General features: G+C 47.8%; 1 protein-coding gene across 5 annotated transcripts in view; it reads left to right on the top strand.

Annotated features, from left to right (window-relative positions):
- The first annotated feature begins 5435 nt into the window (after window positions 1-5435).
- Window positions 5436-24866, top strand: part of DMPK (DM1 protein kinase) — a 29464-nt gene continuing 10033 nt past the window's right edge. For 2 of the 5 annotated variants that reach the window (XM_054999491.1, XM_054999492.1), the window contains exons 1-5: window positions 5436-6461; window positions 17381-17472; window positions 19564-19647; window positions 20312-20407; window positions 21594-21742. In XM_054999491.1, the coding sequence (XP_054855466.1) occupies window positions 6302-6461; window positions 17381-17472; window positions 19564-19647; window positions 20312-20407; window positions 21594-21742 (581 nt within the window). In that variant the 5' untranslated portion in view covers window positions 5436-6301. The remainder of the gene's footprint in view (window positions 6462-17380; window positions 17473-19563; window positions 19648-20311; window positions 20408-21593; window positions 21743-24866) is intronic. The other 3 variants (XM_054999490.1, XM_054999489.1, XM_054999493.1) reach the window with 3 other exon arrangements.

Here is a 24866-nt window from a genome sequence, read left to right as displayed (position 1 = left end):
TTACGATGGCACTGTAAATCAGTAGATTAGTCAATTATAACTTTTGTTGATTAAGTGTTAGAGTCTGATTGTAACTGGTGGGAGGAGATGTTAAATCCGCAGGGTGCTTTTCTTACTCTAATTTTGTTTCAGTGGAATGTTATTATGGCTGGGAATGAAAAATATTCCACCTCCATTTCCACCTAACAGTCAGTGTTGGCTGTATGTTATCTTGGCTCACAGCATCCCAGAAAGTTATATATAAGAAGGTGTTGGTGATATTAATGTTATGTAGCGGCAGGAGTGTTAACCGGTCATGAAGCTGACTGTGGGGACTTCGGGCCGATCTCTCTCTCTCAGCCTAACTATGTGCCTACGAGGGAGTTTCCTCGTTGCTAAACATGCCATGTAAATTAGCTATGCATTGTTTCAGAAAGACTTCATCTCCGTGCTTGACTTTACGCTTCTTTTCAAATTTTCTGCTCCCATACCCTATTGCATCTGTACACGGAGTGTCTTAACTGTGGTTCCTTATTGTACTTTGCTCAGTGAATATCCTAGCTGTTGATTATATTGCATTTCACTTGTGCTGTGTAACCCGCTTTGGAACTCGGTGAGAAAAGTGGACAATAAATAACAACAACAACAACAACAACAGCTAGCCTCACAGAGGTGTTGTGATGATAAGATGGCAGAATTCCCACGCAGGCCATTCTGAGCAGGACTGAATTGGCCCTCCGGAATAAAACAGAGGAGAGGGGAATGACAGAAGCCACTTTGGGTCTCTGTTGGTGAGAAGGAAATAAATAAACAAACTTCCTGGAGGGCGACTGGTGGCCCAGGAGGAAGCGCAAAACATGTGGCTTTTAAAATCACATGCGATAGGGATGTCAAATTATAGCTTCTCATCGAAGAACAGAATAAAATAGCATCAATTAAGACTTCCCCATTTGGGTCTTAGTTTCAGGTGGGTAGACATGTTGGTCTGCTGTGGAAGAGTACGATTTGAATCTAGTAGCGCCTTAAAGACCAACAAGGTTTCCAGGGTATAAACTTCACGGAGCTTTGATGCTTAAAAGCTCATTCTTTGGAAATCTGGTTGGTATTTAAGGAGCTATTGGACTAGCATCTTGTTCTTGTGTGGTATAATGGAATCAGGCTTCCAGATGCAAAATTTAATCTTTGGTGCATATAAATATTGAATTCAGGTGATACATATCCTCAGAGGCCACCATTCCTTCACTATCTAGCATTAGTAGCACTTTTGCTAAAAATTGGAGCCGGAAGCCAGCAAGACCCCCATTAAAGCTCACTTCTGTTATGAATTCAGATGATAGCCTTAAGTAAATCTCTCATCTCAATAAATCTCTGCTCCTCCTTCCCCACCAATAATAATATGATCTCTAGTGTGTTATATGCTGTGAAATAGTAAAAACTCCAGTAGCACCTTTAAGACGAACCAACTTTATTGTAGCATAAGCTTTCAAGAACCACAGCTCTCTTTGTCAGATGCAACTTTATTGTAGCATAAGCTTTTGAGAACCACAGCTCTCTTTGTCAGATGCATCTGATGAAGAGAGTTGTGGTTCTCAAAACTTATCCCTCATTAAAGTTGGTTAGTCTTAAAGGTGCTACTGGACTTTTTACTATTTTGCATCTGCAGACTAACATGGCTAACTCCTCTGGATATATTCTGTGAAGTCGCTTCCAACTTATGGCGACCCTATGAATTAATGACCTCCAAAATGTCCTATCATTAACAGCCTTGCTCAGATCTTGCAAACTGGAGGACGTGGCTTCCTTTATTGAGTCCAGCCATCTCATTTTGGGTCTTTTCTCTTTTCCTGCTACCTTCCACCTTTCCTAGCATGGTCTCTAGAAAGGCAGCATATACATTTTCTAAATAAAATAATAATACTGGCCAACCTTGGCAGTGGTGGAGACTAACAGAGGTGGTTTGCCATTGCCTGCCTCTGCAACCTTGGTCTTTGTTGGAAGTTTCCCATCAAATTATTAACCAAGGCCAACTCTGTTTGGCTTCTGAGACCTGATGAGATTGCGCTTGCTTGGGCTAGCCGGGTCAGGGCACTAGCCTACCTTACAGTGCTCTTAATAAGGATTAGGGCAATAAAGTAAGTGAAGTACCACAAAAGTGTGATATAAATGGTGAACCCTGCTGTTGCCTTTATTTTCTTATTTTCCTGACCCTTCCCCAAATGTTCAGGTAGGCTGCAATATCCAAAACAAACACAAGGTGTCACTCCCGCACACAGAAGCTAGCCTAGGGTCAGAAACCATTGAGTTTGAAGCAAAGAGTTATTATCCAAGCAGCTTTAGCCTGGGGTAACAACCTCCTGTTTGCCCAGACAACATATTCCAGGTGTGTTTCTGTTATATCCGCTTGGTGTCTACTGCTAGGATCCATTGTAGAATGGTGTGTTTTTGTTTGGAAGCTGTAAGTGCTACTGACCAGAGGTAAAAACCTTGCTTCTTTATTTTTTGCAAAATTATTTATCTTGGGATGAAAGAGCAGGGTAAGAATTGCCCCTGATCTTGCCGAGCATCGCTGACTTCTTTTCCGCTCGCCTTAGTCTCTGATTCACCCACACTATTTATCGCCTGCCCAAGTAGATCTGATAATGTATGTCCTTTCTGATAAATAGCAAAGAGTCCAGTAGCATCTTTAAGACTAACCAACTTTATTGTAGCATAAGCTTTCGAGAGCCACAGCTCTCTTCGTCAGATGCGTCACAGCTCTCTTCTTTCTGCTGCCACCCTTCCTCAAGGAAGGGCCCAGCCAAGCCAGGGCCCAGGTATGGAGTGTGCGCAGGGGGAGGTGGGGGGAAATAAGTTGCCAAGACCTGCTGTTCACATGGGTACCCTTTACCAGGCCCGTGTGATTTAGAAGCCCGTTACAATGACATGGTCTGTTTCCGAAATAAAATGGACTTTTTTCTTTTATGATTCATCAGACTGTATAGAAAAGAACTGCGGAGCAGTGGTGCTGTGTTTGTACCAGGCTCAGAAAAAAATTATGCTTGAGCCTTGAGCCAAGCTTCTCTGTATGGGGGTGGGGATTCACATTTACATCAGCCGTCCCTGTTGACCAGTGACGGTCCCTCATTTCTGGTCCTCGTCCCTAAGAAACAGCTGGCCCTATTTTGTCTCGCTTTTCACTCGTGTTACCATTTCGTTTGTGTGAGTTGCTAACATTTGTCACTTTTTGATGCTTAACTGTCTCCTTTAGAAGTTAGATCTCTATGGATGGATTTTGTTTCTAGCATGCATCCTATGTGAATCCATGTGAGTGGACGCTAAGGCCCCACGCAGAGCATGACTGCAAATGTCCCACCACACACCGCTGGTGCTGGTTAATGTTTGCAGCTGTTGATAGAGTCTTGTAAAGCACTTAGGCTTTTTTTTTTCCAGGATATCTTTAACTGAAAAAGCAAACATCTCTTGGGCTTTTAAGACAATAGAGGACAGGGCACTGCAGTGTGAAGGCATACAGCAAATGAGTTTCAGCAGTGGAGGAAAAAGGTGATGTTTGGTAGAGGTGTGCCGCAAGTAGTTACCTACTTTTTTAGAAGTAGCTCAGAGAGATGCCTTGATAGGGACTATACACTATGCTATTGGGTACTGTCTGCTGATGTAGACATGCACCTACTAGGAAGTTTCCACATTGCTAAACATGCCATGTAAATTAGTTATGCTTTGTTTCAGAAAGATTTCATCTCGATGCTCGTCTTTATGCTTGTTTTTCCAGATCTTCTGCTACCATAGCCTAATGTATCTCTTTCTGTGATTGTCCAGACTGCTGTTCATTATTGTACTTCACTCATTGAACATTTAGCTGTTCGATTATATTGTATTTTTGCTCGCACTGTGTAATCCACCTTGGATCTCAGTGAGAAAGGTGGACTATAAATACACCACCACCACCACCATCATCATCATCTGTGAAATTTTGTAGTATATATGCTGCCTGACAATGGCCCCTTCCCTCACAATGAAACCAAGACCTTCACAAAGGCTGGCCTTTCTTTATTTCATTTAAGTATTTTTACCCTGCTTTTCTTTCCCGGGGGGGGTGGTGGTGGGGTCAAAGCCTTGCTCCCCCCCTGCACTGTACCATGCCAGTATTCCACGCTCAAGTTGATGTAGAACGGGTTCTCTGCAAAGCTAGAGAGCTTGAACAAGTCCAGCAGGCCTGGCCCCCACTAGCCAGAAGGCCAGGGATATAAATTTAAACAGAGGGAAGGGGGGGGGGGAGTTAGTAAGCACAAGCTGTCCCCGGGCAAGCAAAAATCCTGGCTGCTCCCTCCCTCCCTTTCAGCTCCAGGAATGTCTCTGTTGTTCTAAACTTAGCTCAGTGGAGGCCAGCCAGCTGGAAGAGGTGGGAATGGTGGCAGTCCTTCGGGCAGCCGGGCTGTGGCCCCAGTTGAAGCAGAAGGGTCTCTTTGCTGAGGCTCCCATGCATTCCAGGAAGGGCCAATCCACCATGGGCTCAGCCTCCAGGAAGCCAGTCCCATCTCCCTCGGCACGTGGCATTCATTTTCATTTTTTAAATCTATTTGTTTCATTTATGTCTTGCCTTTTTCCCAGTGGGGCCCATCTGACAGTGCCCTCCATTTTATCACAACGACAACCCTGTGAGGTAGGTCAGGCGGAGAATGTACGACTGGCCCAAGTTCACCCAGCAAGCTGCCATGGCAGAGTGGGGATTCGAACCCGGGTCGCTCAGACTCTAGGATAAAAATGGAGGAGAGGGAATTGGTGAATCGCTTAAGGAAGTAAATAAATAAATCCCTACCAGTCCATTTAAGAGGCTTGGCTGGAGAGGCTGCCCTGTTCTTCCCCTTTGAAGGAGCTGGAGTTTTCGGGCCTTAATGAATCCTTTGTTACTGACTAGCCGCTTTGCAACTGGGAGCATTCACTAGTTTTCAGCATGAATTTGACGTAATCTCTTTTATTTAGAACAGGCACATTGAAGAGTACTTGCATACGGATTAGATACTGTTTAGTTTTAAGACTGCTGTCTTCAACCTTACTTATTTTGGAAGTCAGTCCCAGGGAAATCAATGGGACTTGTTTCTCGGGGGGGGGGGGGGAACAGGGCTGGGCTGCAAGATTGGCACAGAGCCCACGTTTCCCTCACCCTTTCAGTGCTGCTTATGGGCCAGGACAGGATCCAGGTCTGCATTCGTGGCTCTAGGTGCAGGACCAGGAGGTGCCAATGGACACAGAGCGTCCTTAGTTGTGTGCCACATGTTTTGTGCTGCAGCTAGAGGGTTTTAGCAGAACCTGGGGCGTTGTAGGGTGAACAGCTGGCGGCAGCCAGATCGGCTTCAAGTTCTGGCTTGGGGCAGGAAGGAGTTAAATAGGAGGCCGGTCCCCTCACTCCCTCCTGGCCTCTAGCTCCATTCCTGGGACCTTTACATGGGCATTCAGTTGTCTGTGCCTGCCTGCGGCTGTCTGGCCCCTGGCACACAGATGCCTCCCTGGCTGGGGAGAGACAAGCAGGCGGGCGAGGCCTGGGCGCGGTTTGCAAGGGGGCCCTGGGGTGAGTTCGTGGAAAGCAGAGCCCCCGAGTAAAGGCGGAGCGAGCCGGCAAGGGAGGAGCTGGGGCTGCCCGGGGTAGAATTGGGACCTCCAAATAATTGTTTTTTGCAGGTCCAAGAAAGGCTGCTGCTGGCTGAGCCCCAGTGTGGTTATTTTTGTGGGGGGAGGAGAAGAAGTTGGGGTGTGTGTCTGCGTTCAGGGGACGAGCATGGGTGTGTTGGTGGAGCACTAGCAAGAAAGAGGCGTGCGCCAAGGAGCGAAGGTGTGAGCGCTCGGAAGGGGGAAGAGGCCAGGTGAGGAACGGTAAAAGTGGTTTGCGCGCGTGTGACAGAAAGAGCGTGGCAAAGAGCGCAGGCTGCGGGGTGAGGGAGGGGAGAGTTTTCAGGGGTTAGATGCAGGGTGGCGAGGCGTGTGTGTGAGAGAGAGGGAGAGAGGTGTGAGGGCTGCGTGTGGAGCAAGCGGCTTCACCTTTTGCAAACGTCCCAGAACACTGCAGGCCCACCTGGAACACACCTGGGGACTTGCGCCTGTGCATCCAGGCATACCCAGCATCCGGCTCCACCCTCCACGGCACTCTGGAGCAGCTGGTGGTCTCGAAGAAGCCGGGTTGACAACCCAGGAAGGAGATGACTGCGCCCCCCATGGGGCCAGGGGGGTCCGTCCTGGCCTAGGCCCCAACGCCTCTAGCCAGCCATCACTGGATGCGGCTGGGGGCGCAGCAGCCGCTGGGGTGGCCCTCGACCCCCCTCTGCTACCCACCATGGCAGCCGAGGTGCGACTGAAGAAGTTAGAGGAGCTGGCTTTGGACCGGAGTGTCGTCGGCCTGGAGACGTTGGTGGATCTCCTCCTCTGCGTGCACCACGAACTGAGCACTTCCCCTCTGGCCCAAGAGAAATACATCATGGAGTTCTTGCAATGGGGTGAGTCTGTGGGGCGCTTGAGATTAGGGGTGGATAAGCCCCCTAACTTACTAGGCAGGTTCCCTGTGGGGAAGCAAGCCGAGCTGAACCTTGGCAGTACCGCAGGGCTGCCCAGCTCAGATGTGGGCACTGGCCGAGTTGCCTCTGTTGTGGGCAGTGCGGCTCGGCTCAGAATGCTCCTGCGCCATTTCGGCATCCCGTTCCCCCTTTTCTTCTCCCTGTTTATCTAGTCAATTCTGTAAGAAGAGTGGTCTGTAGAATCATATAGACTAGTAAATTTTGTTACGGACTAGGAGCTTTTATAGGCCTAGTTGGAAGCAAGTGTTTTAGGTTACGCTATGAAATTCAAGCTTCTTTGGATCTCTTTTTGAGTCCTTGCTTCCAAAATCCTGATAATGTATATAGCGTTTCTGGAGCGCTCAGACCAATTCACATACATGATTTCTGTAATCTTCACAGCAGTCCTGTAAGGTAGACCATAGCGCTCTTTCTTCTTTATCTTAGCAAGCCCTTTGCTGGAATCTGAATGAACCTCTTCCGTTTGGGTCTTGCCCCCCTTTCCAGTGGACCCTGCTTTAATTCACTTGCATTTTCCATTTGGGGTTTTAAAGATTTGGTTTTTAAGATACGGTATCGTAAAAATGTATTCAATCAGTCCTGAAAGTGTGTGTTCAATTTTAGTTAAATGACTGGAGAAGGCTAATTTTTTAGTCAGTTATTTGCTTTAAACTGACTAATTATAAAACCAACAAGTATAATGCTGTCTCAGTATCTGCTGTTGTTTTGGAAGATTATTATTTCCTGAAGGTTACCTTTTGGCCAGGCCCAGAAAGGAAGAGCAGACCCCACCTTCTTTGGGAAATTACCTTAACATTAATTTACTAGGTATGTGTTGTCTGAATGCTGCTTGAAAGAGAGGAATTACCATTGACAATCTAAGTGAAATGCTTAGTTCTGGGTGATTTAAAAATGCACTGTGAACACTTCTGTGTGAACATCCTCCTGCGCACGGGGAGATTTACTTCCAAATAAGCATGGCTATTACACTGTGCATCTGGGTTTCCTAAACCTGCGTTACAAAATGGCACATCTCTTTATAAGCTTTGTTGTTGTTTTGCAGCCCTGCCCAGTTTCCAAACTTGACAGGCCTTCAACTTTCAAGGCTGCTCTTTCCTTCCTACAGATAGGGTTGCCAGCTCAGAGTTGGGAAATACCTGGAGATACGGGGGAAGGGGGAAGAAGCCAGGGAAGGGCGAGGTTTGGCAAGGGCTTGGAGCTTAATGGGGTATAATGCCATACAGTCCACCCTCTGAAGCAGCCCTTTTCTCCATGGGAGCTGATCTTTGTGGCCTGGAGATCAGTTGTGATTCTGGGAGATCTCCAGTCCTCACCTGGAGATTGGCAACCTCTCCTACCGACAGCACCCAAGCCTTATTTTTCTGGGCCTAAAACAAGGTAGTAGAATTCCTGCACACACACACCCCCCACATGCCAGTCTTTACAATACATATATTCCCATGATTTATGAAACAAAATTTATTTCTGAAATGTCATAAATAGAACAGACAATAGGCTTGCAGCCCAGGCCTTCCCCCTCTACCACGTGCTTTGGCTTTGCTTCTGTTCCTCACTTCTGATGCCCCCCCCCTTCTCCTTTCCAGCCCAAAATGACTGGGCTTGGAGCTGACAAAAATTTATGCTCCCATTGGGGTCATCCTCTACTCTTTGAGGAATCTCTGATATGCAAAACTCTTTCCCCTCCTCTCTTATATACACAGATCCTTGGAAAGGGGAGGGGGAGAGGAGAATTTGACCAGCGTTTTACTGTGTGATCACCTGGAGGCGATTCTTTCTCACCCCAGGCGATTATCAATTTAAAAGCCTGCATTGGGGGTGAGGAGCTACCCCAAGTTTGGTCAAGAAGTTCCCCAGGAAATGACCCAATTCTCAGCCCTGCAAAAGTTTAAAGGCATTCTGGGACTGTAACCCTCTGCATTGGAATCATTCTGTACAATCATGCTGGAAAGGGGTAGGAGACCTCCCTCCTCCTCAGTTTGTGTAGGAAACACATGAGTGTTTGTGTGTGTGTGTGTGTGTGTATGCATATACACACACGCAAGGCTGGTGTGATTGAGGAGGGTTAATAGTGACTAGACCATGTGCAAAGAGATAATTTTGTGGCCTCAGTTTATAAGGATATTGATACTTTAATTTCCAAATCCAGTTGAATAGCCTTGAAGTTTCAATAGTGAGACTTAGAAGTCTGATCATGATTATTTGCAGCTCCCCGTATCCCTTTGACAAAAGTAAAAAAATATTATTTTGGTGACCGCTTCTTCCTGTGGCAGGAGGCACGACCTGTCGAGGTGTATTGTCTCCGCTGACAACATCAGTTATGTGGGGATGATTACCCTTTGCTTTACTTTAACCTTGGCCCCCTTGCTGCGTGGGATGAAGGCAGAGAAAAAGGAAGAGCTGCTATCAGTAAAAACAAATCCAAACATTTATTCTGGGATGAATGCCCGAGTGAATCTTTGCAGTTCCAGAAGGGTAGCCATGTTAGTCTATTGTAGCAAAATTAAAACAGAAGTCCAATGGCGTGTTAAATACTTTTAGTCTTTAAGGTGCCATGGGACCTCTGTTTTGTTCTGGGTTTTCGCAGCTAGTGCCTCTCACAAGATCTTCAGTCCAGCAGCCGCAGCTCAACCGATGAGGTTTCCTGGTGTCGACAACGGTCCGTACAGCTCGGTAGACATTTGTTTCCCAGAGTTGGCTGATACTTGAGTGAGCCATTGGAGCATCTTGAACAGCTCTGAATAATGCAACATTTTTGCTTTGAAGCAGCTGGGGAGAATTTTTGCCGGAGGATGTCATTTTTATTTTTTTTTAAAGTCAGAAGAGAGACCAAATAGAAATAGTCTTGGTTTAGTATAGATCTCTGTTATGTAAATCCTACATGTTGTGTCCTTCAGATTTAATTCTGGAATAAGGGAGGGTCCTTGTGAATGGGTAGAAGATGGGGAATGTCTGTGATCCAGCAGGAGGTAACCAACCCTTGCCCCGTCCCTCGGCTTGTTAGCACATCTGTATTTAAGACCTGAAAGTGTAACAGCTATCCAGCACGTCATTTAGGAAGTGTGAGGGTTCAAGAATGCCTAGAAATCAAGTTGTCTCATCTGGATGCTGTCTTCCTCGGCCCCAGAAGGGTGTGTGTCCGTAATGACTGATGCATGACAGAGAAAGAGGAGGGGTCATTCTGCATGTGCTCTGAAGTTCTCTGTTCTGGGGCTGAGCCCTGGCATTGAAGCTGAGCCTGGAGACTGGAGGGTTGTGCAGGCCTCGCTGAGTGTCTTTTGGGTGGGGCGCTGTGATATAGGATGTTCGCAGCACTGGAATGCTGGCGAAAGATTTTTTCAAAGCTCATACTTTTTGTAAAGGGAGTCTGTCTGGCGGAGACCGTAAATCCACTTTGCAAAGTTGAACAGTATGATGTCTTTTAAATAGTTCCTCTAGTAAGCTCTCTGGAGCAGCGCATGAAAGAGCGAGAAAGAGAAAACGAGCCCATGTCGATTGTTCTGGTAGGTTCCCCTCCACTGCTGCCACCACAACAAAGCACACACGTAGGATCCCACCCCTTGACAGAACATACTGCCTTTTGTGGACACGGTGGCACAACCCCCTACAGCCCCTTCCCAGGGAGATCCAGCTCTGTGTGTGTGTGTGTGTGTGTGTGTTACCAGACTTATGTGATGCATTGCTTGGTTGCGGGAACTTTGCAAAATGCCATAAAAGGCTGTCTGCTTTGGACACAACGTGCCCGTTCTCCCCCATCTCCTCTCCCCCCCCCATGCTATTTATTGGGGGCTCCATTCCAGGCTGAACATACTGGTCTGCAGCTACAGCTCAGAAGACTGGGGTCTCCTGTTCGGCAGAATAAACTGACCCGCCTCTGGCAACAGTTATTTGGATACCTGTTGATGGCCAGCAAAACTCAATTGTTTGGTTTCTTGCAATTATTCTGTATTTCTGTCTTGGGTACTGACACAGCTTGGGTCATCTGACACAGAGGTGGTTGGAGTTGAATCTGGGTTCGAGTCTTAGCTTTGCCATGGTGTTAATGTACCTTGGCTGGTTCCACTCCCTAAGCAAGGCTTCAGTGCCTCTCGTAGCTCCCCGACAAGCAGAATTTCAACAGATAAAACCTTTCCCCTGATTGCATCTTCCTGCCTAGAAAATGTTTAATCTGTTGAATTTCTGCCTATCTTGGCTATGGGTTGTCTGTTAGGTGGGAGGGACTGATGGGCCAATGCCAGCAAGGAAAAACCACTCTGTGCAAGTTCAGCTATGGAAGAAGGCATTGAAAACAAGTTCTGGGGCTAGCACAGTTTCAAATTAAGGGTACAAGAGAAACACAAATGTTGCATTGGTCTAGTAGAAAGTAGTGCGAGGAATAGCCCAGTGCACAATTTTTAAATGAAAAAAGTTATTCCTGTCCTGTCCTCCAGATGCCTTTATCTTTAACTTCTATTGTCTAAAATTCACTAGGAATGAAAGGCACTCTGCACATGCTCTGAAGCACCCATACCTGTAGCAAAAATTCCAGGGCCTGAGACCTGGCGCTGAAAAGGCTTCTGGGACTGATTCCTTCCAGCCACACCAGTGCTGCTTCTGCAGCTTGTGAACCAAAAAGTTTCCATTTGCAGTGCAAGAATTCCACACCTCCTCCTTCCCCAAGAATAAGCACACAGTCTCTGAGGGCCTTGGCTGGAATCTGAGAATCGCAGCAGATCCCTATTCCCAACCCGTCCCGTGCCCGAAATAGGAACCCACCGAAAGGCAGCAAAGCAGTTGGTTTCGGCAGAATCTGGCGAGCGCCCCAGGCCAGCACGGAAAGGGGCCTCTCCGCAACCTCTTTGCTCCTAGTTCTACGGGTGGGGTGGTTTTATTATTTTTTTAAATAGTGGCCAAAAATATCCTTGTTTCTTGAGCAATTAGAGACACATGTGTTTTGCTTTCCACTGAAGGAGCCTGAAGCCTTTGCAGCCCTTTAGCTAACCAAGCCAGGGAAGCAAAAGCACGCCGATGCCCGAGGGCCACTGAGCCTGGCATCTGGGTTGTTTCTTGCTATGGTTTCCAGGCAGTCGTGAGCCCCGAAACCTGTCAATGATGAACTGCCTGAAGGAAAAGAAGTGTACACGAACGGAGAAGCCCTGAGGAAAACAGATTCCTTCTCCCAGCCGTGTGATCTCTTCCCCATCCTTCCCTCTTCCGTTCAGGTGCCAAGATTTTTTGCTTGTGGAGGACTTTCTAGGGGCCAAATGTTAATCTGAAGCTGAACGCTGGTTCTTTAGCTGAAGCGCCCGGATCAATCAATGAAAGCTTGAACTCCAGCATCGTTCCAAGGATGGTCCCTGCCCGGAGAGCGCTCAGGTCTAGACACGCACGCTTGTTGGCTGCCTAATCAAGCAGTGACTTCAGGGGGAGAAGGGGGCCATTCCAGGTCAAATGCCACAACCGCAAGTCAGCTCCGGTCTCCAGCTGAGGGTGTCGGGTAATTTAAGGTCCCACACACCTGTGCAAATTAGCCAGGTAGAGTCTTGCTGGCTCCTAAATTTTTTTGGGGGGGAGGGGAGTGCACCCAAATAAGCAAATCATCTCGGCTGAGCACCCCCCCCCCCGCACACTTAACTTCCTGCTATTTCACACCCACTTCTAGCTCTGCAGGCTAAAGGATTCGTTGCAGACGCCCAGATATGGTTAACTGCTGAATGGCACAGGGACAAGATGCCGACTGGCATCCCCTCCTGCCAAGGCAACCTTTCCCAGTGACGTCCGAGAACATCCTTTGAGAACAAGTGGCCTTTTACATCCTTCTGGGCTTGCTAAGGGCATCCACACTCCTTTGTGGCCGTGACCAGCTCTCGGGCTGAGCCGCTTAAGCAGCTGCTCAGCACATCACGATGAGGAAGGGATCGGCTTCCTTCCGGGCATAGGTGGTGGTGGAGGTGGGGGCATAGCCTTGTGCTACGGTGGTCGAAGCTAAGCTTGGCTGGTGCCAGAGGAAGGAGTCATTGGGTGTCCTTTCTTTGGTGGGGGAGGGGAAAGTGCCATCAAGTCGCAGCCAGTTTACGGTGACTCCGGAGGGTTTTCGAGGTGAGAGACAATCGGAGGTTTGCCATGACCTGCCCCTGTGTATGGGCTCCCTTAGTAGTCTCCCACCCACGTACGAACTGGGGCTGACCCTCTTTGGCTTCCGAAATCTGACAAAAGCAGGCTGGCCTGGGTCACCCAGTGAGAAAAGACCTTCTGGCTAGCGGAGGGGAGACCACGTCTAAATGAAATTAAGCCTTTGCAAAGTGCCTGCTGAAGAGGGCTGTGAGGGACAGTACACTGCGTGTTGCTTTCGGATTGACCTTGGTGGGTCTTGAATGAGCCTGGAAGCTGGGAGTGACGGGTTAAGGCCTGGTGGCATGGTAGGGCCATGTGCCAATCGCACGGCTGCTCAGGCAGGGCAAGGTGGCTCAACAGAGACCCTCTAGGTTCTGTCTATTTAACTTTACCCTGCCCCTTGCTGAGTTTGGGGTGGCGTGTATGCTCCTGTCCTCCTCCCACTTTATCTTCACAAAAACCCTGTGAGGAAGGTTAGGCCAAGAGAATGCGATTGGCCCAAGGTTACCCAGCAAGCTTGCATGGCAGGGAGGGGATTTGCACTTGGGTCCCAGACCCTAGTCCAACAGTGACATAGCTAGAGGATTGGAGAGCAAAACAGCCAGCAATGGCTCATTTGCGCCTGTCTTTTTATGGGCCGTTTTACATATTGCCCTTCTCCAGTGGAAGTTGCCATTCTCATCGTCTTGTTCAAAAGAGCACTAAGTCGGCAAGACTTGGCAACGCTGGCAGGTTGTCCTCAAGAGACACGGCTGGCTCTGGCAGATTTTCCATGAGGGATTTTTGTTGCTGCATTTTAAAAAAAATGTACTTGTATTAAGCAGAGACCCTGTTGTCTAGCTGTGCTGCCTTGGAAAAAAGGACCGGTCTGGTATTGCTCAGGATAGTAGAGTCTGGAAGCAGGCACGAGCGGCGTGTGAGCTGGAAAGATGGAGAGGTCTCTCCTGAGTCCATCTCCCTCTTGCTTGATTATCTTCACCTTGGGGCAAGTGAAGGATCCATTCCCATTTCCATATACTCTAATGTCCCTTTCCTGATTTTATTAACAGTGACGGACAACTGCCTTAGAGCGGAGCTGGCTAACTCAAAGCAAAGCACTTTGCAACACAGCTTCTCTACAAATGGAGTCTCGATAAATTGGCTGCAAGAGCAAAACGGAGCTTGTTGCAAAGCCTCAGCGCCTTTAGCAGAAGTTAGATAAACTTCACTAAAGCTGGGCTGAGGCATAGCAGAGCTGAGATCTTGCCAGCAGAACTCGCAAGATCTTTTCTTCTTTTACCAACAAACTAGAAGTAAGGCATGCCTGGATTAGACCGTCTGAACAGAGTAGAGTCCGAGTCATAAACGTGCTGTTCTACTTTTAACGCATAAAACATTTTTAACATTTCAGCATGCATTTAGGCAGATGAGAGTCACAATGCAGACGTTGTTGCGTTTGTCTAAAGGTAAGAGAGAGAAATCGGATACTGTTGGTCTGTCTGTAAAAGGTGTTTTAAAGGACTGATAATAAGGGAATCTTGCGGCCCAGTCCTAACCGTTTACTTGGAAGTAAGTCCCACTGAGGCCAAAGGGGTTTAGCCTTTTGATGGTGAAACAGATTAAACTGGAACAAGATCAGAGTTCCCAAGGGGGCAAAGCAGGGGAAGGGATCCTTAGTTGGCCCAGAGGAGAACAAGCAAGACTGCAGAGGATTAGTCCATTGCTATAATAGTTACATAATTTTTAAAAAATGGCACCAATTGTTTCCATGCTGTTAACAGTGCACTGAAAGAAAATATCCGTTATCCGTTTTGTACCTTCAAAAATACATCCGGTGGCTTGAAATGTGGAGACTTTGGATATCTGAGACTTTTTTTTCTCTGCACCCTTGGCAACTTTTCCTACTTTTCCTTGGCTATATTCCGTTTTGACGGTGTCAGTTGTCAGCCCTGGCTGCTAAGCATGAGTATTTTGCAGTTGCCTAGCAACCTCTGGGGTTTGGGCCTCGAGTCCTATTGGGTTGCTTAGAAGGTGGCTGGGAAAGGTTGCCTTCTGTTGCTAGGCAACCATGAAGTGCTTTGATCTACCATCTCTCCAGTTTTGGGTTGCCATCTTGGATGGTCCTACCGCCCGTGCTCCTTTGCCAGCGGTGTGACATACATGAGGCTGTCTTTGACTAGGAGATGGCAGTGGCGAAAGCTTGACAGTTTTCTGCACATCAGGCTAGAGGTGAAGGTGCAATCGCAGAGCCAGTTGAGAAGATGGATGGCAACCCCTTGGGGTGCAGAACCTATAAGACAGGACTGTGCCACTTATTAATTTCAATTAAAGCATTTGCATAACAGCGTTCCAAGCAGCATGTGACACATAGTTTAAAATAAACACCATGATAATTAAAATTAAATACAGCATAAGCGTTTATCAATTTAAACATGAGCAGCCATTTAAAAAGCAAGAAAGATAGTAGCCACCTTGCTTCTTTTAAACAACCAGTTTTTCACCTGGCTCAAAAAAAAAGAGAGTGCTGGGCAAATCTCGAGGGAGAGAATTTTATAGATGCTACACTGCATGGAGAAGGCCTCTTATTCCAGGTTACCACCCATTCTAGAAGGGTGGGGGGGAGCACTGGAGAAGGACCCCTCCAGAAGATCTTAAGTTCATACAGGAGGAGAAGGTCTTTCTGGACTATAAAGGGTCAAAACCAATGCTTTGAATTGACTCTGCAGCTGTTCTAACGCAGGGTAAGATGATGCCCGCCCCCTGCCCCTGTCAACACCCCGGTGGCTGCATTTTTGGCCCCGCTGAAGTTTCCAAGAGGTCTTCAACAGCAGCCCTGCGGAGAGTACAGTTGCAGTAGCTGAGGCTTGATGCAGTTGTAACCTGGATAACTGTAGGCAGATTGCGTCTTTCCAGGATAGGGTTGAGTCGACGCCCCAGCTGAAACGGGCAAAAGGCGTTTCGATCATGGAAGTCACTTCGATGTCCAAAGACAGTGTCAGATCTCAGAGCACCCCCAAGCTGCCAGTCTGGCTTTTTTCTCAACTACTCCACTGAGAATTGGCAATAATCCCCGACCGAAAGAATCTCCCAGCCCAGTCTCTCTGGCTTGTTTACTTGTGACCCGTCACTCCCACCATGGTCTGTCATAGTATAGTGCCACCCCCAGACATTCGATTAAACCTCCTATTTTTGCCAGGGATTTCCAAAACGGAGTGGTGTGTGTGTTGGTAGGCTCTGGTACACAGGTGGGGCGCCCCGTCCAGTTAGGTTGGCTTGTATACCTTTTAACGAGGAAATTTTAGTGGTGTCAAGACATAGAAAGTCAGATTCACACCCCAGGCAGATGCTGCTCATCTCATCTCTGCAGCATGACAGACTGCACCTGTTGAAATAGTCCCAAGTACGAAGGACATGGACTGCAGAGCAGGAGGGAAGCAGAGGGTCTCTGTTGCCTGCTAGAATGAAGCGAAGGCAGCCTTTGACGCAGGAACCGGCCCCCCTCGTCCTGCGCGGTCACCCAGCCTGTTGCGATCTCCCCAAACAAACCACGTTCCAACCTTCTTGGTCACATCCTCCGGCTATTTATAAATCGTTTCTCTCTCGTTCAACTGCCAAGCAGCCGATTGCATCTCACTTCCAGAGCTGCTTGGCTTTATCATTCTGTCACCATGTGTGGAAATAATTTAGATCATTCCCTGGGATAGCTTTGTTTTGAAAATCCCCCCCCCTCCCAACACCATATTGCAAATAAATGGCTGCCCTGGTGGTTGAGTCATTGGGCTGACGAGGCTTCTGAAGTCACCTGACCCGCTTACCAGCTGTGAATCACGTGATTTCTCCTTCCTCCCCCCCTTGTCCAAATGTTTATTTTAAGGTATATTTGCTCAGGCTTTGGGTAGGGAAGGCCTTCCCCAAGAAACCTCTGAGTCATGCTACCCCACGGAGTTGGCTTCGCTGTATAAGGGAAGCTATCAGCAGCTATTAACGTTGCGTTAAGGGAGCGTGGCCAATGCCTGTGGGGCAGAGGCTGCAGCAGGTGGGCCCCAGAACGCATTTCTGACCTCTTGCTCATATACCAAAGGACCATCAGAGTAATTCAAGCAGGGCATCGTCTGGCTGACGGGCAGCGTGCTCAAAGCATCCCAAATTGTCTGTCCTCTCAACTATGATACTATTTTATTATTGTGTCATGTATCTCCTCCCACACACACCATTTCCACTTCAAGAACTTTAGGGCAGCCCATATAAATAATTTTAGTATGTTAAAAAAAAATCATGGCAAATAGCTGCCAATGAACCTTTCCGGGTGGTGGAGAGTGCCCTCAGGTCGTAGCTGACTTATGGCAACCCCTGCTGGGGTTTTCATGGCAAGACACTAACAGAGGTGGTTTGCCGTTGCCTGCCTCTGCAACCCTGGTCTTCGCTGGAGGTCTCGCATCCAGTTACTAACCAAGACTGACCCTGCTTAGCTTCACCTGGGCTATCCAGGTCAGGGTGCACCTCTTCTACTCCATGAATTTTCTCTAGTCCTTTTTTAAAAAGCCATCACACATGGTACATCTGATGGCGGTGAGTTCCAGTGGCTAATTTTGCCTACTATGAGGAACCTGCTGCAAATTAGCCCCATGGGATGAGCCCGAAGTTCTAGAATTATGAGCAAGAAAAAAATTGTTTCCTCCTCACCTTTTCCAGCTTACCCTGAAAATTGGTTTGAATTTTTTAAAGTTCAGCGTCCTTTCTTTACCTCCCCATCCACTTTTCTTTTCCTTCAGCGGAACCAGTGACCTCTAGGCTGAAAGAGCTTCAGTTGCAACGAGAGGATTTTGAGATCCTGAAAGTAATCGGCAGAGGAGCTTTCAGCGAGGTGAGAGAGGACACAGCGCTGGCTTGATTGGCATCTCAACTGTCAAGTATCAGCACAAATGGACTGCCGGACGCTCTTCCATGAGGTCACTCACGATGCAGAGAAAATGTTGAAGTAGACTTATTATGCAGGCTTAGGGCAAAGATTCCACTTAGATGGTAGTAGCTGAGTGTGGAAGACTGGGCAGAAAAAATCCTACTAAATTGCGGAGCAAAATTCCCTTGACTTGACAGTGGATGTATTTTTGAGTGGCTGGTTTCTTTAAGAGCTTCATTTATAGTCCACCGTTCTTGTTGAGCCTCAAGGCGGATTACAGAATTAGAAAACAATGCAGTGAAGTCCAGTATAACACGTACAACAAACAGTACAATAAAACTGGGTTTAGAAAGCTCAAGAAACAATGAAATACAAACAGTTGAATACAACCAATAAACAATTCTGTTATACTGAACATGTTGGGCAGATGTATCCACACGGAAAACTGGTTGACAGCCAACGGTGGCAATTGTAGTTCTGTGAAGTGGCTAAAGATTGATAAAATAATTCACAGTGTCTTCCCCAAACCTACAATTCCAAGGATTCTTTGTATGGAGAGATACTGGCAGACCACAACAAAGGGATACAGCACTGATAATGCATTCATAATGTAGACATAGCCATTGTTATATATGAAGCTGGGAAGATAACCCCAACATTTGTATGCCCAAACTGAAAGTCCTCCTTGCCCCTGTTTTCTAGAGTCCAGTAGCACCTTTAAGACTAACTTTACTGTAGCATAAGCTTTCAAGAACAACAGCTCTCTTTGTCAGATGTCTCGTCACTTATGCTTCAATAAAGTTGGTTACTCTTAAAGGTGCTATTGGACTCTTTACTATTTTGCAACTACAGACTAACATGGCTAACTCCTCCGGATCTATGACCTGTTTTCTAGGAGATGCTGCCATTGTGCCCTATGGCCCCCACCTCAAATACTTGTTTCTCATATTGGCTATCAGTTGCCATTAATTTCAGCAAACTTGTAGAAAGTCAGGCAGGGTTTATCTTTAGAGCAGATCCTTTTATACCAGTGTTACATCATCAAGGCAGCTAAGCAGAGAAAGGCCTCTCTGCTCATCCTTTGCCCTGAAAACCCCACGAGGTGGAATTTCATAGCCATGCCACTCGATGGCAAAGTTTACCTGCAGTTTACCATCTCCAAAGAATCCTGGGAATTGTAGTTTGATGAGGGTGCATTTTTTGTAAACCAGTTTAAGTATCATGTCTTTCTTTCCGCTCCTTCCTAGGCATGTAGACCTGAAGACTGGGCTTTCTAGATAATGTGGTCCCTGTCCACCTATTACTTGATCTATGCTAATTCCTGTACTGGTCTAAGGCACACCTAGTGTTTTTTTTTAAAGAAAATTAATCCCCTTGGCATTTTTTATCCTTTGGACCAAAGTGGCAAACACGATCTGTTGTGATAGATCCAGATGGGTAGCCGTGTTAGTCTGTCTGTAGCAGTAAAAAAGAGCATGAGCCCAGTAGCACCTCTAAGACTAACAACATTTGTGGTAAGATACGAGCTTTTGTGAGTCATGGCACATTTCATACCCTACCATAAATTTTGTTAGTCTTATAGGTGCAAGACAAAGGCACACTAAGGACACGCCAAAAGACCGCTGCTGCAATCCAAAGCTTTATTCATAAATGCCGAGGGTCAAATCAAAAGGACAGGGGAGCGCCCACTCTCTCCGGCTGCTCCCGGCAGGAGATTGGCAACGGGTTTGCCTGGCTAAATTGTCCCGTTTCGCAAGGCTCACAGCTTCATCAAAAGCCACAAATAAATTCTTGGTGTAAAGCGTATTTCCTTTACTGCAAAATAACCTGCTGGACAAGAATCAAGTTTCTTCTTAGTTTTAGTTAAACAAAATTTCCTCTCTTTTGTTTAACTAAAACTTAGTGTGCCTTTGTCTTGGAGTTTGGGACCGTTCCCCCTGTCTTTTTGCCTAGTCTTATAGGTGCTACTGGACTCTTGCTCTCGATCTGTTGTGTTTGCAGTGGAAAATTCAGTTGGGTGATTTCTGCCCATCTACCCATGTTTTGTTTGTGTAGGTAGCCGTGGTGAAGATGAAGAGGACTTCTCAGGTGTATGCTATGAAAATAATGAACAAATGGGATATGCTGAAACGGGGCGAGGTAGGAGCGAAGACGGAATCGTGGCTATTCCGGTCCCTCTTGGAGGTTGGGAGCGGCACTGGGGCAACTGAGCTGCGGCGCACAATCACAGTATTGCGGGGGCCTGGCTTGGAGCCTGCCCTGTTTGGGGTGGCAAAATAGCATGAACTGGCCTGGGGGAGGTGGGTGATCTTCCTAAGCGAACCTTGGAAGGTCAACTCAGAAACCCTCCCAGCATCTAGGGGCGCCTGCTTAAGAAGGCAGCTCTCTCAAAAGAACCGTGCTAAGAGCCCTGTCGGATCAGACCAATAATCCCATCCAGGGCTTTTTTTCTGCGGGAACGCAGCGGAACGGAGTTCTGGCACCTCTCGTGTCCGGTGGCCCCGCCCCCTCTGATCTCCAGACAGAGATCAGTTCCCCTGGAGGAAATGGCCGTTTTGTAAGGGTGGGGGGGATGTGTTTCTTCCCTCTTGAGAGTCCCACCACTTCTTTTCCCAGAAAAAAAGCCCTGGTCCTATCTAATTTCTTCTCACAACAGCCTTGCAAGGGAGGTTGCCATCTTTCTCAGGGATCACTTTCTAGTCTGCCACTCCTGTTTCACCCTAATGATAATAAATTGCTAGGCACTTTAAAGAGTACAGAAAGCATTCCTGCCTGTCTGAAATTCTGATGTGGCTCCCGCCAGGTTTCCTGTTTCCGGGAAGAGCGGGACGTCTTGGTGAATGGAGACAAGCAATGGATCACACAGCTGCATTTTGCTTTTCAGGATGACAACTACCTGGTGAGTGTTGGGTGTGAGGCTTGTGTTAGAACTGAAGGGGCTGCTGTGCTGAGACAGCCCTAAAAATATCAGTCTAGCCCAGTGCTCTGTCTCTGACAGGGGGCAGCCAAAGATTCTGGGGAAGCTAGCAAGATGGCCAGCATTGAGGATTCAACCACAGGCCCTGTTTTCAGAGCTATTCCTGTGCTCTCAAACTTGTGAGGGAATTTACACTGGAGTGTATTTTTCTCCTCCTTCCTTGCCTAACTGTAACATTCTCCTCCCCTGATCCATACATCTGAGATTAAATGGAAGTTCTCCAAGTCAGAAAGAAAACACTTTTAGAAATAGTTCCCCAGTAATAGGCATGCCGTTGCATATCCTTGACATCTCCTGATCACAGATACACTACCTCTGAAGATGGAGGTTCCATTTCTAGCTTTCCCATTCAATAGCTATTGATAGGTTTATTCTCCATGGCTTTTAATGTTTCAAGTATAGTTGCCATATAGGAGTATGAGTAAGAATGAGGGGGAAATTGCATTGTGTGATTTGAGGATGAACTAAAAATACTTGAAGTTAGAGCGCACCAGTTTATTTTCTTATTTTAATAGGAAGGAGAAAGAGAGAATGGTGGGCAATTTGGGTAGGTTGTATAATTTATGTGGTGGTCTTTTAAGAAGGACATGTATTTTCAGTTGTCTAAAACCATAACCTACCCTGATTTCTTAGGTTCAAACAGAGATAAATTTAAGCAAAAACGTGGTTTGCTGTAGCAGCTGAGAATGTTTGTTTTGAGAAGTCTCCCGTTCAGATCCCACCCCTACTACAGCCTTGAGTATACTGCTGTTTTCTCAGCTTCCCCTCACACATCTGCAGTATTCTACTGGCCTAGCTTGTAAGGTTACTGTAAGGACTGGTAGGATAGATTACATGGCTTTTTATATACCTTAAAGTAGTAGCAACAATGATAATTTATAATAGTTATTTTATAAAAAATAATAATACCCTGGAGGAAATTTCTTTCCTGACTCCTGATGTGGCCATTGGTCAAACACCCTGAGTAAAGCTCCTCCGTCAGGTTTCTCTACAATAAACTATCAGGACCCAGAAATGTAAGCTGGTGTGGTGAGCAGCATTGTGTGTGAACAGCCATGGTGCTTCTGGGAAAAGAAGCCGCCTTGTAATGCGTGTTGCTTCCCGGCAGTATCTGGTGATGGACTACTATGTTGGGGGCGACCTCTTGACGCTGCTGAGCAAATTTGGGGACCGCATCCCTGTGGAGATGGCTCGATTCTACTTGGCTGAGATGGTGATGGCCATAGATTCCATACACCGCATGGGCTACGTGCACAGGTGAGCAGAGGGACGGGGCAGGGGAGTGGTGTGGCGCTGGCAGTGGAGCACGTAGGGCCAAGCTACAAGTGGCGAATGACACTCGCCCGGCAAGGGGACAGACTCACGTGTCTTCCTCCCTGTTCACTTGCCATTCACTTGTGCTCCATTTGATCAAGTGGAGTGCAAGTGAATGGCAAGTGAACAGGGAGGAAGACACGTGAGTCTGTTCACTTGCCGGGCGAGTGTCATCAGGGCCGGATCGAGGGGGGGCAGGGGGGGGTAGTCTGCCCCTGGCACCGCCAGGGAGGGGGCGCCGGGAGCAGCTGCCAGCTGCCGGAGCACGCAGGCGGCAGCATGGACAGCCTCGCAGCCCCCCCGCGCTGCCTTTCGCCTGCCCCACGGGACAGGGGGTGGCCGGCAGCCGCCGACGCCATTCTCCTGCCCTGCAGGAGAGAGGGCAGCCGGCCGCCCCCTGTCCCGTGGGGCAGGCGAAAGGCAGCGCCGGGGGCTGCTAGGCTGCCCGCACCATTTGCCTGCGGAGAAGCAAATGGCGCGGGTGGCTTCCCAGCCCCACACGCTGCCTCTGGCACCCCGCGTGACGACGTCACCAAAATGACGTAATCATGCTGGGTTGCCCCAGGTGCTGGCAACCCTAGATCCGGCCCTGAGTGTCATTCGTCACTTGTAGCTTGGCCAACAGTGTAATCCAGAGCAGTTTCACTCTTCTAAGCCCATTGACTTCAAGGGTCATTTCTCAGGGGCAGAGTATCTGCTTTGCATGCAGAAGGTCGCATGTTTGACCCCTGACATCTCAGGCAGAAAGGTGTAGGGGAAGATCCTTCCTCTGTCTGAGACCCTGGAGAGACCTGTTTGTTTTAAAAGCTAGTCCTCTATCTCAGGAATGCAATGAAAAGAGGGCCTCTGACCATGTGCAAAGCACCAGCTTCTTCCATCTCACTTCTAAGTAAACACAAGCCACTCATTCACTTTGAGGACTAGATTCCAGGCAGCACCTCATGTTACCACCAGTATATTGCCCCCCACCAGTCACCTGTCCTTCCGTCCTTCCATTTTGCTCTCCTAATCTCTGACTCCGAAAGGGGCAGAACCTAAACCCAGCATCTGCGGCTGCAAAGTCTGCATCCAAGTCCTTTTCAAGCTCTCTCACTTTTTTGCCTGTCCCTGTATCTAAAATAGCATTTTGGAGTTTACTCTCAGCCTCTGGAATTTCAGTATTAATCTTCTTGAGAGCTAACCCTTTTGACTCCCTGGTTAACAGAACAGATAAGGGCGTGGAGCTGAGGTTCCCCCCAAGTCTCAGCTCCTTCAGTTCTAACGGGATCCAAGGATGGGGTGGGGTGTGAATCATCAACAAAGCTTTTTAAATTGGAGGAAGTTATGAAACGGGGGTGGGGGGAGAATGAAGAGGAAGAGAGAATTCCTCCATCTTCGTGGCTTGCCTTGCTCCATTTCTCCCCCCCCCCCACCTCCTAACTTCTGAGACCATGAGGCCTGGCTCAGCCTGCGTGCACACAACACGCTTTTCCAAGCCAAAACAGCCATAAACGTTGTCCTAGATTCATAATCGCCTAATTCATCTCAGGCTGAGCAAGACAAGCTGGGCTGCCCTCCAAGCCACATGAGCTTGGGAATGCAGAGGGGATCCGGGGCGGGGGGTGGGGGCTGCCCTGGAGGGAGAAAAAGAGATTTGGGGAGGGGCTATGAGATGGAAGGAGTGGGGGATAAGCCAGGGCCCAGAACAAAACTGAGGTCAAGAGCAGCTGTTTTCAGACTTCGCCTCTTCAGGAAACTTTTTCCCCTTGGACTAATCTGCCGTGGAATCGGTGTGCGCTGCAGAAATCATGCTTGTAGGGGTGTGGGACTCAGCCTTGCTTCCCAAAAACCATGAACGTGCTCTGGGATGCAGTCAGCTCTCCTGTGACTGCACACGGCAGACGGTCTGCCATGGCAGATAGCCGACCTTTCCAGGAAGCCCATCTGCCCTTACCCATCTTCTCATCAAAGTAATCCAGTAATCTTCTGGGGAACTCTGGGAGCTAGTCTGGAAAATTGCAGATCGAGAGCTTTGCCCCCCTAAGGGTTAATTAATATTCTGCGCCCAGGATAATATTAGGGAGAAAAACATTATTCCTGATAAATGATGCAGTTCTTCTTCCTTTGCATTAAAAAAAAATGGGTTTTTTGGCTAGCCATGAGGAAGAGCAAATAATCGTGCCCCGAAGCCCCCTTCTCCTGATATATAACCACAAGGAATCTTCCTTTACCCCCCTCTCTAGCTTCTGAGACTTCAGCAGGTATTCTTCACACATTTTCAAAGGGCTTAGAAACATGCATTTAAAAAATAAAATCGGAGATTCTCAGGAAGCTGAATGCTGCCTCCAACACCCATTGCTGCCTCTTATCCCATTTTTATGCCCCCATTTCTATGAGAAGCTCAACGTGTTTCTTTCCTAATTTTATCCTCACAACAACCCTGTGAGGTAGGAGAGATTGAGAAAGAGGAACGGGCCCAGTAGGCTTCATGGCTGTGTAGAGTTGAACCTGGTGCTCCTCGGTTCTAATCCAACACTCTCACCACTCCACTGCATCGGCTGTCAATATTGCATATTTTTCCCTCTATTCCCCGAGAATCAATACAAAAGCTGGGAACGCTGTCTGCTCACTGGCTGGGCAGAGCATGTCTCACTTGCAGTTTGACGTGCTCCATCCCTTCCAGGAAGTGTAAGATAAATTCTAGTATGCCACCCTGAATTCCTTAAATGTGTGAAACGCATGTGAATATATCCAAAGAATGATGTCCAGCGACAAACGTCTGGAGCCCTGGCCGGATTTTACCCGGTCTTCCTTCCAGTGTCATTTCCCCCACCCAGGATCTTGGTACGGTGTCCCTTCCCCTCGTTCTCTGCATTACCTCTGGGCGAACGATTGTACCATTGATGAGCAGTCCTTTGGAATGAGAGAACAAAGCAGCAGGCCTTCCTGTGAGCTTGGGCCCTGCTCTGTGGTTAGATGCAGAACCAGTGAAGGAATTGCCTCTGAGCACGTGTAGAGTTTGGCATCTTCACTAGCTGGTGGGACAGGAGGCTTCAGTTCCGACATGTCTCGGCAGTTCAGCCAGCAG

Source organism: Eublepharis macularius, chromosome 15, assembly GCF_028583425.1.
Source record: "Eublepharis macularius isolate TG4126 chromosome 15, MPM_Emac_v1.0, whole genome shotgun sequence".
NCBI classification, from domain to species: Eukaryota; Metazoa; Chordata; class Lepidosauria; order Squamata; family Eublepharidae; genus Eublepharis; species Eublepharis macularius.
This window is presented reverse-complemented; position numbering and strand designations above follow the sequence as displayed.